The 19,287-nt window shown below is 48.9% G+C and overlaps 1 protein-coding gene across 1 annotated transcript in view; it reads left to right on the plus strand.

Moving 5' to 3' along the window:
- si:ch211-254p10.2 (solute carrier family 40 member 1) overlaps positions 1-17,988 on the plus strand; it is a 53,713-nt gene extending 35,725 nt beyond the window's left edge. Inside the window, exons 8-9 of the mRNA XM_037536814.1 lie at positions 11,126-11,794; positions 14,803-17,988. Coding sequence (XP_037392711.1) covers positions 11,126-11,794; positions 14,803-15,062 — 929 coding nt within the window. The 3' untranslated portion in view covers positions 15,063-17,988. The remainder of the gene's footprint in view (positions 1-11,125; positions 11,795-14,802) is intronic.
- The last annotated feature ends 1,299 nt before the right edge of the window (positions 17,989-19,287 follow it).

The following is a 19,287-nucleotide window of genomic DNA, read 5'->3' on the forward strand; positions in this document are numbered from 1 at the left end:
ACTCTGACACACTCACTCTGACACAACCACTCTGACACACTCCGACAATCACTCCGACACACTCACTCCGACACAATCACTCTGACACAAACACTCTGACACAACCACTGACACACTCTGACACACTCACTCCGACACATTCACTCTGACACAATCACTCCAACACAACCACTCTGACACACTCACTCTGACACAATCACTCCGACACACTCACCCCGACACAATCACTCTGACACAATCACTCCGACACACTCACTCCCACACAATCACCCCGACACACTCACTCTGACACACTCACTCCGACACACTCACCCCGACACAATCACTCTGACACAATCACTCCGACACACTCACTCCCACACAATCACCCCGACACAATCACTCTGACACAATCACTCCGACACACTCACTCCCACACACTCACTCTGACACACTCACTCCGACACACTCACCCCGACACACTCACTCCGACACACTCACCCCGACACAATCACTCTGACACAATCACTCCGACACACTCACCCCGACACAATCACTCTGACACAATCACTCCGACACACTCACTCCCACACAATCACCCCGACACACTCACTCTGACACACTCACTCCGACACACTCACTCTGACACAATCACTCCGACACACTCACTCCCACACAATCACCCCGACACAATCACTCTGACACAATCACTCCCACACACTCACTCCCACACAATCACCCCGACACACTCACTCTGACACACTCACTCTGACACACTCACCCCGACACACTCACTCTGACACACTCACTCCGACACACTCACCCCGACACAATCACTCCGACACAATCACTCCGACACACTCACTCCGACACACTCACCTCGACACAATCACTCTGACACAATCACTCCGACACACTCACCCCGACACAATCACTCTGACACAATCACTCCGACACACTCACTCCCACACAATCACCCCGACACACTCACTCTGACACACTCACTCCGACACACTCACCCCGACACAATCACTCTGACACAATCACTCCGACACACTCACTCCCACACAATCACCCCGACACACTCACTCTGACACACTCACTCCGACACAATCACCCCGACACAATCACTCTGACACACTCCAACACAATCACTCCGAAACACTCACTCCGACACAATCACTCCGACACACTCACTCCGACACACTCACTCCGACACACTCACTCTGACACACTCACTCCGACACAACCACTCTGACACACTCACTCTGACACAACCACTCTGACACACTCCGACACAATCACTCCGAAACACTCACTCCGACACAATCACTCCAACACAACCACTCTGACACAAACACTCTGACACAACCACTGACACACTCTGACACACTCACTCCGACACATTCACTCTGACACAATAACTCCAACACAACCACTCTGACACAATCACTCCCACACACTCACTCCCACACAATCACCACGGCATAATCACTCTGACACACTCACTTTGACACACTCACCCCGACACAATCACTCCAACACAACCACTCTGACACACTCACTCTGACACAATCACTCCGACACACTCACTCCCACACAATCACCCCGACACACTCACTCTGACACACTCACTCCGACACAATCACCCCGACACAACCACTCTGACACACTCCGACACAATCACTCCGAAACACTCACTCCGACACAATCACTCCGACACACTCACTCCGACACAATCACTCTGACACAATCACTCCGACACACTCACTCCCACACAATCACCCCGACACACTCACTCTGGCACACTCACTCCGACACACTCACCCCGACACAATCACTCTGACACAATCACTCCGACACACTCACTCCCACACAATCACCCCGACACAATCACTCTGACACAATCACTCCGACACACTCACTCCCACACACTCACTCCGACACACTCACTCCGACACACTCACCCCGACACACTCACTCCGACACACTCACTCTGACACAATCACTCCGACACACTCACCCCGACACAATCACTCTGACACAATCACTCCGACACACTCACTCCCACACAATCACCCCGACACACTCACTCTGACACACTCACTCCGACACACTCACTCTGACACAATCACTCCGACACACTCACTCCCACACAATCACCCCGACACAATCACTCTGACACAATCACTCCCACACACTCACTCCCACACAATCACCCCGACACACTCACTCTGACACACTCACTCTGACACACTCACCCCGACACACTCACTCTGACACACTCACTCCGACACACTCACCCCGACACAATCACTCCGACACAATCACTCCAACACACTCACTCCGACACACTCACCTCAACACAATCACTCTGACACAATCACTCCGACACACTCACCCCGACACGATCACTCTGACACAATCACTCCGACACACTCACTCCCACACAATCACCCCGACACACTCACTCTGACACACTCAATCCGACACACTCACCCCGACACAATCACTCTGACACAATCACTCCGACACACTCACTCCCACACAATCACCCCGACACACTCACTCTGACACACTCACTCCGACACAATCACCCCGACACAACCACTCTGACACACTCCGACACACTCACTCCGACACACTCACTCCGACACACTCACTCTGACACACTCACTCTGACACAACCACTCTGACACACTCACTCTGACACAACCACTCTGACACACTCCGACACAATCACTCCGAAACACTCACTCCGACACAATCACTCCAACACAACCACTCTGACACAAACACTCTGACACAACCACTGACACACTCTGACACACTCACTCCGACACATTCACTCTGACACAATAACTCCAACACAACCACTCTGACACAATCACTCCCACACACTCACTCCCACACAATCACCACGGCATAATCACTCTGACACACTCACTTTGACACACTCACCCCGACACAATCACTCCAACACAACCACTCTGACACACTCACTCTGACACAATCACTCCGACACACTCACTCCCACACAATCACCCCGACACACTCACTCTGACACACTCACTCCGACACAATCACCCCGACACAACCACTCTGACACACTCCGACACAATCACTCCGAAACACTCACTCCGACACAATCACTCCGACACACTCACTCCGACACAATCACTCTGACACAATCACTCCGACACACTCACTCCGACACAACCACTCTGACACACTCACTCTGACACAACCACTCTGACACACTCCGACACAATCACTCCGAAACACTCACTCCGACACAATCACTCCAACACAACCACTCTGACACAACCACTGACACACTCTGACACACTCACTCCGACACATTCACTCTGACACAATCACTCCAACACAACCACTCTGACACACTCACCCCGACACAATCACTCTGACACAATCACTCCGACACACTCACCCCGACACAATCACTCTGACACAATCACTCCGACACACTCACTCCCACACAATCACCCCGACACACTCACTCTGACACACTCACTCCGACACACTCACCCCGACACAATCACTCTGACACAATCACTCCGACACACTCACTCCCACACAATCACCCCGACACAATCACTCTGACACAATCACTCCGACACACTCACTCCCACACACTCACTCTGACACACTCACTCCGACACACTCACCCCGACACACTCACTCCGACACACTCACCCCGACACAATCACTCTGACACAATCACTCCGACACACTCACCCCGACACAATCACTCTGACACAATCACTCCGACACACTCACTCCCACACAATCACCCCGACACACTCACTCCGACACACTCACTCTGACACAATCACTCCGACACACTCACTCCCACACAATCACCCCGACACAATCACTCTGACACAATCACTCCCACACACTCACTCCCACACAATCACCCCGACACACTCACTCTGACACACTCACTCTGACACACTCACCCCGACACACTCACTCTGACACACTCACTCCGACACACTCACCCCGACACAATCACTCCGACACAATCACTCCAACACACTCACTCCGACACACTCACCTCGACACAATCACTCTGACACAATCACTCCGACACACTCACCCCGACACAATCACTCTGACACAATCACTCCGACACACTCACTCCCACACAATCACCCCGACACACTCACTCTGACACACTCAATCCGACACACTCACCCCGACACAATCACTCTGACACAATCACTCCGACACACTCACTCCCACACAATCACCCCGACACACTCACTCTGACACACTCACTCCGACACAATCACCCCGACACAATCACCCCGACACAACCACTCTGACACACTCCGACACAATCACTCCGAAACACTCACTCCGACACAATCACTCCGACACACTCACTCCGACACACTCACTCCGACACACTCACTCTGACACACTCACTCCGACACAACCACTCTGACACACTCACTCTGACACAACCACTCTGACACACTCCGACACAATCACTCCGAAACACTCACTCCGACACAATCACTCCAACACAACCACTCTGACACAAACACTCTGACACAACCACTGACACACTCTGACACACTCACTCCGACACATTCACTCTGACACAATCACTCCCACACACTCACTCCCACACAATCACCACGGCATAATCACTCTGACACACTCACTTTGACACACTCACCCCGACACAATCACTCCAACACAACCACTCTGACACACTCACTCTGACACAATCACTCCGACACACTCACTCCCACACAATCACCCCGACACACTCACTCTGACACACTCACTCCGACACAATCACCCCGACACAACCACTCTGACACACTCCGACACAATCACTCCGAAACACTCACTCCGACACAATCACTCCGACACACTCACTCCGACACAATCACTCTGACACAATCACTCCGACACACTCACTCCCACACAATCACCCCGACACACTCACTCTGACACACTCACTCCGACACACTCACCCCGACACAATCACTCTGACACAATCACTCCGACACACTCACTCCCACACAATCACCCCGACACAATCACTCTGACACAATCACTCTGACACACTCACTCCCACACACTCACTCTGACACACTCACTCCGACACACTCACCCCGACACACTCACTCCGACACACTCACCCCGACACAATCACTCTGACACAATCACTCCGACACACTCACCCCGACACAATCACTCTGACACAATCACTCCGACACACTCACTCCCACACAATCACCCCGACACACTCACTCTGACACACTCACTCCGACACACTCACTCTGACACAATCACTCCGACACACTCACTCCCACACAATCACCCCGACACAATCACTCTGACACAATCACTCCCACACACTCACTCCCACACAATCACCCCGACACACTCACTCTGACACACTCACTCTGACACACTCACCCTGACACACTCACTCTGACACACTCACTCCGACACACTCACCCCGACACAATCACTCCGACACAATCACTCCAACACACTCACTCCGACACACTCACCTCGACACAATCACTCTGACACAATCACTCCGACACACTCACCCCGACACAATCACTCTGACACAATCACTCCGACACAATCACTCCGAAACACTCACTCCGACACAATCACTCCGACACACTCACTCCGACACACTCACTCCGACACACTCACTCTGACACACTCACTCTGACACACTCACTCCGACACAACCACTCTGACACACTCACTCTGACACACTCTGACACAATCACTCCGAAACACTCACTCCCACACAACCACTCTGACACAAACACTCTGACACAACCACTGACACACTCTGACACACTCACCCCGACACATTCACTCTGACACAATAACTCCAACACAACCACTCTGACACAATCACTCCCACACACTCACTCCCACACAATCACCACGGCATAATCACTCTGACACACTCACTTTGACACACTCACCCCGACACAATCACTCCAACACAACCACTCTGACACACTCACTCTGACACAATCACTCCGACACACTCACTCCCACACAATCACCCCGACACACTCACTCTGACACACTCACTCCGACACAATCACCCCGACACAACCACTCTGACACACTCCGACACAATCACTCCGAAACACTCACTCCGACACAATCACTCCGACACACTCACTCCGACACAATCACTCTGACACAATCACTCCGACACACTCACTCCCACACAATCACCCCGACACACTCACTCTGACACACTCACTCCGACACAATCACCCCGACACAACCACTCTGACACACTCCGACACAATCACTCCGAAACACTCACTCCGACACAATCACTCCGACACACTCACTCCGACACACTCACTCCGACACAATCACTCTGACACACTCACTCCGACACAACCACTCTGACACACTCACTCTGACACAACCACTCTGACACACTCCGACACAATCACTCCGAAACACTCACTCCGACACAATCACTCCAACACAACCACTCTGACACAACCACTGACACACTCTGACACACTCACTCCGACACATTCACTCTGACACAATCACTCCAACACAACCACTCTGACACAATCACTCCCACACACTCACTCCCACACAATCACCACGGCATAATCACTCTGACACACTCACTTTGACACACTCACCCCGACACAATCACTCCGATACAATCACTCCGACACAGTCACTCCGACACACTCACTCCAACACAACCACTCTGACACACTCACTCTGACACACTCTGACACAATCACTCTGACACACTCACTCCGACACAATCACTCTGACACACTCACTCTGACACACTCCGACACAATCACTCCAACACAACCACTCTGACACACTCACTCTGACACACTCACTCTGACACACTCACCCCGACACAATCACTCCAACACAACCACTCTGACACACTCACTCTGACACAATCACTCCGACACACTCACTCCCACACAATCACCCCGACACACTCACTCTGACACACTCACTCCGACACAATCACCCCGACACAACCACTCTGACACACTCCGACACAATCACTCCGAAACACTCACTCCGACACAATCACTCCGACACACTCACTCCGACACAATCACTCTGACACAATCACTCCGACACACTCACTCCCACACAATCACCCCGACACACTCACTCTGACACACTCACTCCGACACACTCACCCCGACACAATCACTCTGACACAATCACTCCGACACACTCACTCCCACACAATCACCCCGACACAATCACTCTGACACAATCACTCTGACACACTCACTCCCACACACTCACTCTGACACACTCACTCCGACACACTCACCCCGACACACTCACTCCGACACACTCACCCCGACACAATCACTCTGACACAATCACTCCGACACACTCACCCCGACACAATCACTCTGACACAATCACTCCGACACACTCACTCCCACACAATCACCCCGACACACTCACTCTGACACACTCACTCCGACACACTCACTCTGACACAATCACTCCGACACACTCACTCCCACACAATCACCCCGACACAATCACTCTGACACAATCACTCCCACACACTCACTCCCACACAATCACCCCGACACACTCACTCTGACACACTCACTCTGACACACTCACCCTGACACACTCACTCTGACACACTCACTCCGACACACTCACCCCGACACAATCACTCCGACACAATCACTCCAACACACTCACTCCGACACACTCACCTCGACACAATCACTCTGACACAATCACTCCGACACACTCACCCCGACACAATCACTCTGACACAATCACTCCGACACAATCACTCCGAAACACTCACTCCGACACAATCACTCCGACACACTCACTCCGACACACTCACTCCGACACACTCACTCTGACACACTCACTCCGACACAACCACTCTGACACACTCACTCTGACACACTCCGACACAATCACTCCGAAACACTCACTCCCACACAACCACTCTGACACAAACACTCTGACACAACCACTGACACACTCTGACACACTCACCCCGACACATTCACTCTGACACAATAACTCCAACACAACCACTCTGACACAATCACTCCCACACACTCACTCCCACACAATCACCACGGCATAATCACTCTGACACACTCACTTTGACACACTCACCCCGACACAATCACTCCAACACAACCACTCTGACACACTCACTCTGACACAATCACTCCGACACACTCACTCCCACACAATCACCCCGACACACTCACTCTGACACACTCACTCCGACACAATCACCCCGACACAACCACTCTGACACACTCCGACACAATCACTCCGAAACACTCACTCCGACACAATCACTCCGACACACTCACTCCGACACAATCACTCTGTCACAATCACTCCGACACACTCACTCCCACACAATCACCCCGACACACTCACTCTGACACACTCACTCCGACACAATCACCCCGACACAACCACTCTGACACACTCCGACACAATCACTCCGAAACACTCACTCCGACACAATCACTCCGACACACTCACTCCGACACACTCACTCCGACACAATCACTCTGACACACTCACTCCGACACAACCACTCTGACACACTCACTCTGACACAACCACTCTGACACACTCCGACACAATCACTCCGAAACACTCACTCCGACACAATCACTCCAACACAACCACTCTGACACAACCACTGACACACTCTGACACACTCACTCCGACACATTCACTCTGACACAATCACTCCAACACAACCACTCTGACACAATCACTCCCACACACTCACTCCCACACAATCACCACGGCATAATCACTCTGACACACTCACTTTGACACACTCACCCCGACACAATCACTCCGATACAATCACTCCGACACAGTCACTCCGACACACTCACTCCAACACAACCACTCTGACACACTCACTCTGACACACTCTGACACAATCACTCTGACACACTCACTCCGACACAATCACTCTGACACACTCACTCTGACACACTCCGACACAATCACTCCAACACAACCACTCTGACACACTCACTCTGACACACTCACTCTGACACACTCACTCTGACACACTCACTCCGACACAATCACTCTGACACACTCACTCCGACACAATTACTCCAACACAACCACTCTGACACACTCACTCTGACACACTCCGACACAATCACTCCAACACAATCACTCTGACACACTCACTCTGACACAATCACTCCAACACACCCACTCTGACACACTCACTCTGACACACTCCGACACAATCACTCCGATACACTCACTCCGACACAATCACTCCAACACAACCACTCTGACACACTCACTTTGACACAACCACTCTGACACACTCCGACACAATCACTCCGAAACACTCACTCCGACACAATCACTCCAACACAACCACTCTGACACTCTCACTCTGACACAACCACTCTGACACACTCTGACACACTCACTCTGACACAATCACTCAGACACACTTACTCTGAGACAATCACTCCGACACAATCACTCTGACACAATCACTCCGACACACTCACTCCAACACAATCACTCTGACACAATCACTCCAACACAATCACTCCAACACACTAACTCTGACACAATCACTCTGACACAATCACTCTGACAGGTTCACTGACACAATGACTCATTTTAACACGTTTACTGAGACCCTCACTCTGATATGCTCACTCTCAAACAATCACTCCGACACACTCACTCTGACACACTCACTCCAACACAATCACTCCGACACACTCACTCTGACACGGTCACTACAACATGCTTACAGGAGCACTGTGATCTGTTCTCTACCTGCTGTGTCTGTAGGGTACAGTCAGTTGTCATAGACAATAACTTCAATACATTTTCCTGAACTTAGAAACACTCTAAACTCACTGAACTAGAAGTCTGCTGTGAATGAACTGCCCCTTTCAGTAGATCTACAACAGCTTGCTAGGCAGTAGTTTGAATTATACTACGGAGCGTAATGTGCGCTGTGAGCATCCTGACCAGTCATAGATGTTGTCTGGGTGTTTGAATGAGCCTTGAAATGAATTTTTCCCCTTATAACATTTATGTGTGTGTATCTATTAAAAGCCCTCATAACTCATTATTATTATTATTATATATGACAGGAAATTGGTCATATAATAGCTATCATATTTCCAGCCTCCCTTTATACCTTACAATTAACCAGGCTGTTTATCTGTCCGCTTTTAAGGGGAACTCCACCGATTTTTAAAATTTCTTTATGATGAGACGTAAACATTCAGAGTGGCTTGATGTGAAACTTACAGACTCAGATGTCTTTATAGTGGTGGTGATGGGAATGTCGACAACACAAATTGTGGTTTTATATCATAACTATCCAAAACCATCAGTACCTTCTGGGTTTTTCATGTGACGCTAATGATATTTAAAATAATGTTCAACCTAAAAGAAAAAGCTTTGGGGATGGTTTTGCCTTAGAACACCCTTTATGTATGAATGGATAAAAAAATCATTTAAATATGTTTTAGATCAAAACTATGTGAGGGAGCTTTTAGAGGTGGACGTCTGGTTCCTATCACCTCCACTGTGAACAGGTCTGACTCGGTAAGTTTCTCTAGAAACCGAACCGCTCTGATCCACTCCGTTTACATCTTAAGCATGCAATAATGCAGAAAATTAGAAAAAATTGATGGAGTTCCCCTTTAAGACTGAGCTATATTCTGTTTGGCGGTCATGTATTGTGCCTTGTTCGAAAAGCAGCCTGGGCTGAAATCCTTCTAACAGTGTGGGTGGGCGGAGCTAAGCTGCTGTAGACTGAACAGGCATATATGTGTAAATGTGTGACATCACAAAATTTTGAAATCAGAACAGGCTGTTTTTGAGACTTACTTTCCATATATGGACTGTATGGGCTGGGGAGTGAACGGCTCATCTACATCAAACGCCTATTTTATAAAATCAATCAAAACTCGCAGTCACACTGTGTAGGAAGGCAAATGCAACGTAGTTGTAGTTCATATAGTTTATAAAGTATGTTTGGTATTTAGCTTGGCCCTAATAATCGCACTTATATTGCATCTCTGTGACTCAGGTGAGAGTTCCTTAAGGCCAGCGGTGTTCCTCACAGAAGACACCGGAGGAGCGTGTTTGAGAGAGCGGACCTCCATGCTGCCTCCGTGCCTCCGTCGGCTTCGTGGGCTCCTCAGCACCTGCAGGGAAGGCTGGAGGGCGTATTACAGGCAGCCTGTGTTCCTGGCAGGTTTGGGCTTGGCCTTCCTGTACACCACCGTGCTGGGCTTCGACTGCATCACCACAGGCTACGCCTACACCCAGGGCATCAGTGGCTCCCTCCTGAGCCTGTTGATGGGCGTTTCGGCCGTGGCTGGCCTGCTGGGAACCGTCCTGTTCACCAAGTTGCGCAAAGCCTACGGGCTGGTCAACACCGGCATGATCTCCAGCTGTCTGCACCTGGCCTGCCTGCTCCTGTGCGTGTGCTCTGTGTTCGCTCCAGGCAGCCCCATGGACCTGAGCATGCTAACACAGGGTAATGGGTCAGATGTGGGAGGAATGGCCGGAGGTGGACACCAAAGACATGGATACACACTGCAGGGAGGCAACAACCAGCCTTTACTTCCTGACCGCTCCTCCATTCACTGGACCAACAACACCGTGCTATTCGAAAACGCACCAGCAGGGAGCGTACCCGAGTCCTATATGTCCATCACCCTGCTGTTTCTTGGAGTCATCACGGCTCGAATCGGTGAGCAGAGTCATTGTCCAGTCTGTTTTCGCCTTGCAGTTTTCCAGCTCAGTGTGTGAGCCAGTCAGGAGTGAGCTGAAACTGACTGGTCTGGACTTAGTCCTACAACAACAGAGGCTCTCAAACAATAACGACCATAACAATGCACCCATTCAGCTGAACAATGTGGGCACGTACCACGCTCTCTGTTAGTAAACCCAGAGCTAATCCTGGAGTTGCCATGGTACAGTTTCATTAGCGTCCACAGAGGTGGTACAGAGCCCCACAGAGTTCTGTCTGAACCGACTGTAGCCCACAAAATTCTGTCTGAACCGACTGTAGACCCACAAAATTCTGTCTGAACCGACTGTAGCCCAAAAAATTCTGTCTGAACCGACTGTAGCCCACATAATTCTGTCTGAACCGACTATAGCCCACAGAATTCTGTCTGAACCGACTGTAGCCCACAAAATTCAGTCTGAACCGACTGTAGCCCACAAAATTCTGTCTGAACCGACTGTAGCCCACAGAATTCTGTCTGAACCGACTGTAGCCCACAAAATTCAGTCTGAACCGACTGTAGCCCACAAAATTCTGTCTGAACCGACTGTAGCCCACATAATTCTGTCTGAACCGACTGTAGCCCACAGAATTCTGTCTGAACCGACTGTAGACCCACAAAATTCTGTCTGAACCGACTGTAGCCCACAGAATTCTGTCTGAACCGATTGTAGCCCACAGAATTCAGTCTGAACCGACTGTAGCCCCACAAAATTCTGTCTGAACCGACTGTAGCCCCACAGAATTCAGTCTGAACCGACTGTAGCCCACAGAATTCTGTCTGAACCGATTGTAGCCCACAGAATTCAGTCTGAACCGACTGTAGCCCGCAAAATTCTGTCTGAACCGACTGTAGCCCACAAAATTCAGTCTGAACCGACTGTAGCCCACAGAATTCTGTCTGAACCGATTGTAGCCCCACAAAATTCTGTCTGAACTGACTGTAGCCCACAAAATTCTGTCTGAACCGACTGTAGCCCACAGAATTCTGTCTGAACCGACTGTAGCCCCACAAAATTCTGTCTGAACCGACTGTAGCCCACAGAATTCTGTCTGAACCGACTGTAGCCCCACAAAATTCTGTCTGAACCGACTGTAGCCCACAAAATTCAGTGTGAACCGACTGTAGCCCACAAAATTCAGTCTGAACCGACTGTAGCCCACAAAATTCTGTCTGAACCGACTGTAGCCCACAAAATTCAGTCTGAACCGACTGTAGCCCACAGAATTCTGTCTGAACCGACTGTAGCCCACAAAATTCTGTCTGAACCGACTGTAGCCCACAAAATTCAGTCTGAACCGACTGTAGCCCACAGAATTCTGTCTGAACCGATTGTAGCCCCACAAAATTCTGTCTGAACTGACTGTAGCCCACAAAATTCTGTCTGAACCGACTGTAGCCCACATAATTCTGTCTGAACCGACTGTAGCCCCACAAAATTCTGTCTGAACCGACTGTAGCCCACAGAATTCTGTCTGAACCGACTGTAGCCCCACAAAATTCTGTCTGAACCGACTGTAGCCCACAAAATTCAGTGTGAACCGACTGTAGCCCACAAAATTCTGTCGGAACCGACTGTAGCCCACAAAATTCAGTCTGAACCGACTGTAGCCCACAGAATTCTGTCTGAACCGACTGTAGCCCACAAAATTCTGTCTGAACCGACTGTAGCCCACAAAATTCAGTCTGAACCGACTGTAGCCCACAGAATTCTGTCTGAATCGATTGTAGCCCCACAAAATTCTGTCTGAACTGACTGTAGCCCACAAAATTCTGTCTGAACCGACTGTAGCCCACATAATTCTGTCTGAACCGACTGTAGCCCCACAAAATTCTGTCTGAACCGACTGTAGCCCACAGAATTCTGTCTGAACCGACTGTAGCCCCACAAAATTCTGTCTGAACCGACTGTAGCCCACAAAATTCTGTCTGAACCGACTGTAGCCCACAGAATTCTGTCTGAACCGACTGTAGCCCAAAAAATTCTGTCTGAACCGACTGTAGCCCACAGAATTCTGTCTGAACCGACTGTAGCCCACAGAATTCTGTCTGAACCGACTGTAGCCCACAAAATTCAGTCTGAACCGACTGTAGCCCACAAAATTCTGTCTGAACCGACTGTAGCCCACAGAATTCTGTCTGAACCGACTGTAGCCCACAAAATTCAGTCTGAACCGACTGTAGCCCACAAAATTCTGTCTGAACCGACTGTAGCCCACAGAATTCTGTCTGAACCGACTGTAGCCCACAAAATTCTGTCTGAACCGACTGTAGCCCCACAAAATTCTGTCTGAACCGACTGTAGCCCGCAAAATTCTGTCTGAATCGACTGTAGCCCACAAAATTCTGTCTGAACTGACTGTAGCCCACAAAATTCTGTCTGAACCGACTGTAGCCCACAAAATTCTGTCTGAATCGACTGTAGCCCACAAAATTCTGTCTGAATCGACTGTAGCCCACAAAATTCAGTCTGAACCGACTGTAGCCCACAAAATTCTGTCTGAACCGACTGTAGCCCACAGAATTCTGTCTGAACCGACTGTAGCCCCACAAAATTCTGTCTGAGCCGACTGTAGCCCACAAAATTCTGTCTGAACTGACTGTAGCCCCACAAAATTCTGTCTGAGCCGACTGTAGCCCACAAAATTCTGTCTGAACTGACTGTAGCCCCACAAAATTCTGTCTGAACCGACTGTAGCGCACAAAATTCTACCTGAACCGACTGTAGCGCACAAAATTCTACCTGAACCGACTGTAGCCCACAAAATTCTATCTGAACCGACTGTAGCCCACAAAATTCTGTCTGAACCGACTGTAGCCCACAGAATTCTGTCTGAACCGACTGTAGCCCACAGAATTCAGTCTGAACCGACTGTAGCCCACAGAATTCCTCCTGAACCCACATAAAATCTGTATTAAATCTGCTTCGAGCGTTCCTCATCAATCTACTACACTCTTCTCTCGGCAGGCCTGTGGTCCTTCGACCTGACGGTGACCCAGCTGCTGCAGGAGACCATCTGCGAGTCCGAGCGCGGCGTGGTTAACGGAGTTCAGAGCTCCATGAACTACTTGATGGACCTGCTGCACTTCCTCATGGTCATCTCAGCGCCGCAGCCGCAGCACTTTGGCATTCTCGTCATCGTCTCCGTCCTGTTCATCACCGCAGGGCACACCATGTACTTCCTGTACGCCCGGAAGGCCAAGAGGAAACAGCGTCTCAACACGTAAACACCACGTACCTGAAACAGACAGTGTGACATGTAAAGGTGCAGATTCTGTCCCAGCATGTGAAATGGACGTGTGTCCCTCCGTGTGATCCACACCGAACCGTACACAGTCTCATCTGCAACTCACTTCACCATTTCAAACGCCTGTCCTGTGCCTTCCACCAGCTCAGCTCCAAACCTCAGGTGAACACAGCAGAACCAGCACCACCTGCTGGGCGTCTAGGGAAGCATGTGTTGGCATTGTGAGGTCTCCAGAGGTCACCGGTGCCTTTCTGCTCACAGCAGCCGAAAAGGCAAAAGCAGACAAGAAGAAAAGCCTCACATCTGCTGATGTTCAACCGTCTCAGCTGCACTGTAATGTTGCAGCAAAGCCCTGCCTGAACGGCAGAAGAGCTTCTTCTCTCTGCTACGGTTTCTCAGCAGACAAGCAGGACATGGTCCTCATCACTCAACCTCAATCAGCCTTAAAGCGTCTGGGGTTAAATATCATCCATTACCAGGGAACGATATTCAGCAGTCGCCCTCTAAAGGACGGAACCTCTTCATTACGAATACAGGGTGCATTCCGATCACGTCAAGCTCAGATCAATAGTTTGGTGAGAAATCAAATGCATATTATTTCTCCTTTCCCCCCAAATGGAGCTCAACAGACAAGACAAATCTTTCTCTGAAGCTATGAGGCTAATGTCCCCGTCGTATTAATAATTTATAGTATTCAGACCGTTCAGCCTGTTACATCCGCTTTCTTCTCTCCAGCTCTCTCTGACCACATTACTGCATTTCCATTCAGCCTAATTCCCAGTAAAGCTGCTCTGCTTTACACATTTCTCTGTTTCTCTTGTCAGACGGTGGTTAGTGTAGTGATTAACACCTCTGCCTTCTACTCCGTAGACTGGGGTTCAGTCCCTACCTTGGCAAACACTCTACGGTATACCAATAAGGGTCCTTGGGCAAGACTCCTAAGACCCCTTGGCCTGCCTGTGTAAAATGATCAAATTGTAAGTCGCTCTGGATAAGAGCGTCAGCCAAATGCCATCAATGTAAATGTAAGGCCGTGACCTGTTTTACAGCTGGTCACTTCATGAGTCCAGGATCTGGATATGAAGTCCTGCATGGGGAATGGTTTCGCTTGTACTTGGAGGATTTCGGTCATGCTGGGAGGGGTTTTAGTTGTACTGGGAGGAGTTTCTGTGGTAATGGGAGAAGTCTTGGTTGTACCTGGAAGAGTTTTGGTGGTACTAGGAGGAGTTCTGGTTGTACTGGGAGGAGTTTTGGCTGTATTGGGAGGAGTCTTGGTTGTACCAGGAGGGATTTCAGCGGGACTGGGAGGAGTTTTGGTTGTACTGGAAAGAGTTGTGGTTGTACTTGGAGGAGTTTTGACTGTAATGGGAGGGGTTTTGGTTGTACTGGGAGGAGTTTTGGTGGTACTAATAGACATTTTGGTTGTACCGGTAGGTGTTTTGGTGGTACTAGGAGGAGTTACGGTGGTAATAGGAGGAGTTTCTGTGGTACTGGGAGAAGTCTGGGTTGTACTGGGAAGAGATTTGGTGGTACTAGGAGGAGTTCTGGTTGTTCTGGGAGGAGTTTTGGCTGTATTGGGAGAAGTCTTGGTTGTACAGGAAGGGATTTCAGCGGTACTGGGAGGAGTTGTGGTTGTACTGGGAGGGGTTTTGGTTGTACTGGGCAGGGTTGATGGGCAGATACTGATCTGTATCTGTTTAAATGTGTCTCGGCTGCGTTTACACCAATTAAACCAATTTTATGTGGTGTGACCTCCAGATATAGTCCCGATGGTCAAGTCACACGAAGTGACCAGTTGTAAACAGGTCAGTGACTGAAATGTGACCCATTAAGACTTCATATTAACCCGCATCACTTCCCAGCTGCGATTCTGGCTGTATTCCTGTATCTGAAACGGTCACTGAGAGAGAAAGTTAGAAGCGACAGAATATCTTCTTATTCTTCCTCTCACACAGCGGTCAGCGTCCGTCTGACTAACAAACCGCACGTTGGACGCTCTGGTTTCAGTGTGATGGTGAGTCAGTGATGCCAGTCAAATGAAGCTGTTTAAATACAAACACAGAAGGATCAGACCGTGCAGATCAGCGATTAGTGCTCAGAATCGCTGTTTACACACGCAGCTCCTTCACGCCTGTGTGACGGAATGTGCTGCTCTGCCTCTCCAGCTCACATTCACAGGCAGTTATCTAGAACTTCTAGAACGACAGAGAACAGATCTCTCCATTTGAAAGACCTTTCATAAATGTTTGTTTATTGTGCTTTCCAGGTCACATCCATCATTTGATAAGGAAAAATAACTCAATTTCCTTTCATGTTTCAGAGTAAAAGCCATTTAATGGACACGAGTTTCTTTAAGGTCAGTTTTAAGATTCTCTACCATAAAACAAGCAGGTAAAGATCTGAAAACTGAACACATTTCCGATAGGGAATGTAATCGGATTCAGGCGTTTACACGGATATTATGGCCTCAATCGGACTAGACTATTCTGATTGAGATGGTTACATGGACGTGTTCTATTCCAATAGTCGGATTATTAACGGATTATCAGGCATGTAAACGTGACTAGTGGTAAACATTTTGGCTGCTGCTCCAAATGAAATCTGCTTATACAGTCAAATTATTTTTAGAAATACATTTTATATTTTAGAAAGCAGATCAGAAAACACTCTCTTTTCTATTTTCCCATAATCATCTATACTTATCCATGCTTTTCCATACTGCACAGGAACCCTGTACGTTGGCCTTGTAGCTCCAGAGATAAACCTAAAGCAACAAACACGTCACAGCTGAACTACTTCACTCTTAAAAAGAACCATGTACACTCAAAGAACACTGTCCATGATTAAAGGGTTCTTTGCACCATGAAATGGTTCCTCAGATTGATGGAGAATGTGCATGAATGTGCTACAGCACCCAAAAGGGTTCCTGTAACAAGCCTGACACCATAACAGTAGAAGAACCCTTTTTGGTGCTGTATAGAACAACTACAGCACATTCTCCATCAATCAGAAGAACCCTTTAATGATGCAGGGAACCATTTAATCATGCAAAGGGTTCTGTGGGTGTACATGGTTCTACACAGAAACCTTTCCTTTACCAAGGAAAGCCTTGAAGAACCAAGGTTTTTCAGAGTGTGCATTTGGGGGAAAGATTGGACTAATTAGACTAAATATGACTTTTTGCTGAACTGTCACTTTAAGACTTCCTTCCAATAAACCCGTTTATGAAACCTGTGCTTGAACTGCTGCTCATCTTCAGCTCTTCAGTCAGCAGCTTTAATCGCTGGCAAGGCGTGAGATGTTTATACCACAGCAGTGTTTACAAAACAGTGGACTCGTCTCACCACTTCAACCGAACTGCTTCCTTGAAGTCCCAGCAGATGAAGACAGAACTTACCTCAACACCAACCGGGAGCTTCTGGACTCTCCAGCTCGACGCCCCCTCTGTGACGGAGTTCAGAGAATTCACAGTGCCTGTGTGTGACATCACAACCATGGAGATTCCATTCCCATCATTTCTCTGTAATCACAGCATCCTCTTCGGCTGATGTGTTGATCCAGCTGTTTTGGAATGTTTCTCAGTCTTTTTCAGTGTCTGGCACTTCTCTGAGGCGATCATTAAAAGGCTTTCATTCTCAGCTCTCAGTCTGCTCATCATTCCTCTCCCTCAGTCCCGAGTTCAGATCTTTTAGATCAAGATTAGATTATTCACTGATTCATGTCACAGAATCTAATCTGAGCTTAATGTAGGAATCTGATGTTTATCAGAGCATTGCTGCCCCCCAGTTTCAGTCTCCATTTCCCAAACGCTTTCATACGTACATCACACATGGGTGAAACCATCCCAGCAAAGTTCTAAATGTTATTATTATTATTGTCTCCTTGTTTTTAAACATTCAGTTATTTAAAGCAACACTATATGTGATTTGGGGATTTGGAGCCCTCTCTGGTGGAAATACATAATTGCATGAAATGTGCATAAGAACATTCTGTAATGTTGGTTGAGCTTCGGACCCCCACAAGCAGAGCAATCTGACTTTTGTGAGTGGGAATGAAGAGAACTGAGTCTAAACTCGGTGAAGGAGCGTCTCTGAGGATGTGAGTGAATTATCTACTGCTGTCATCACATCTTCAAGTCAAGTCAAGAGGCTTTTATTGTCATTCCATCTCTGTACTGGTACACAGTGGAGTGGAATTACGTTCCT

Source organism: Pygocentrus nattereri, chromosome 3, assembly GCF_015220715.1.
Source record: "Pygocentrus nattereri isolate fPygNat1 chromosome 3, fPygNat1.pri, whole genome shotgun sequence".
Classification (NCBI taxonomy): domain Eukaryota; kingdom Metazoa; phylum Chordata; class Actinopteri; order Characiformes; family Serrasalmidae; genus Pygocentrus; species Pygocentrus nattereri.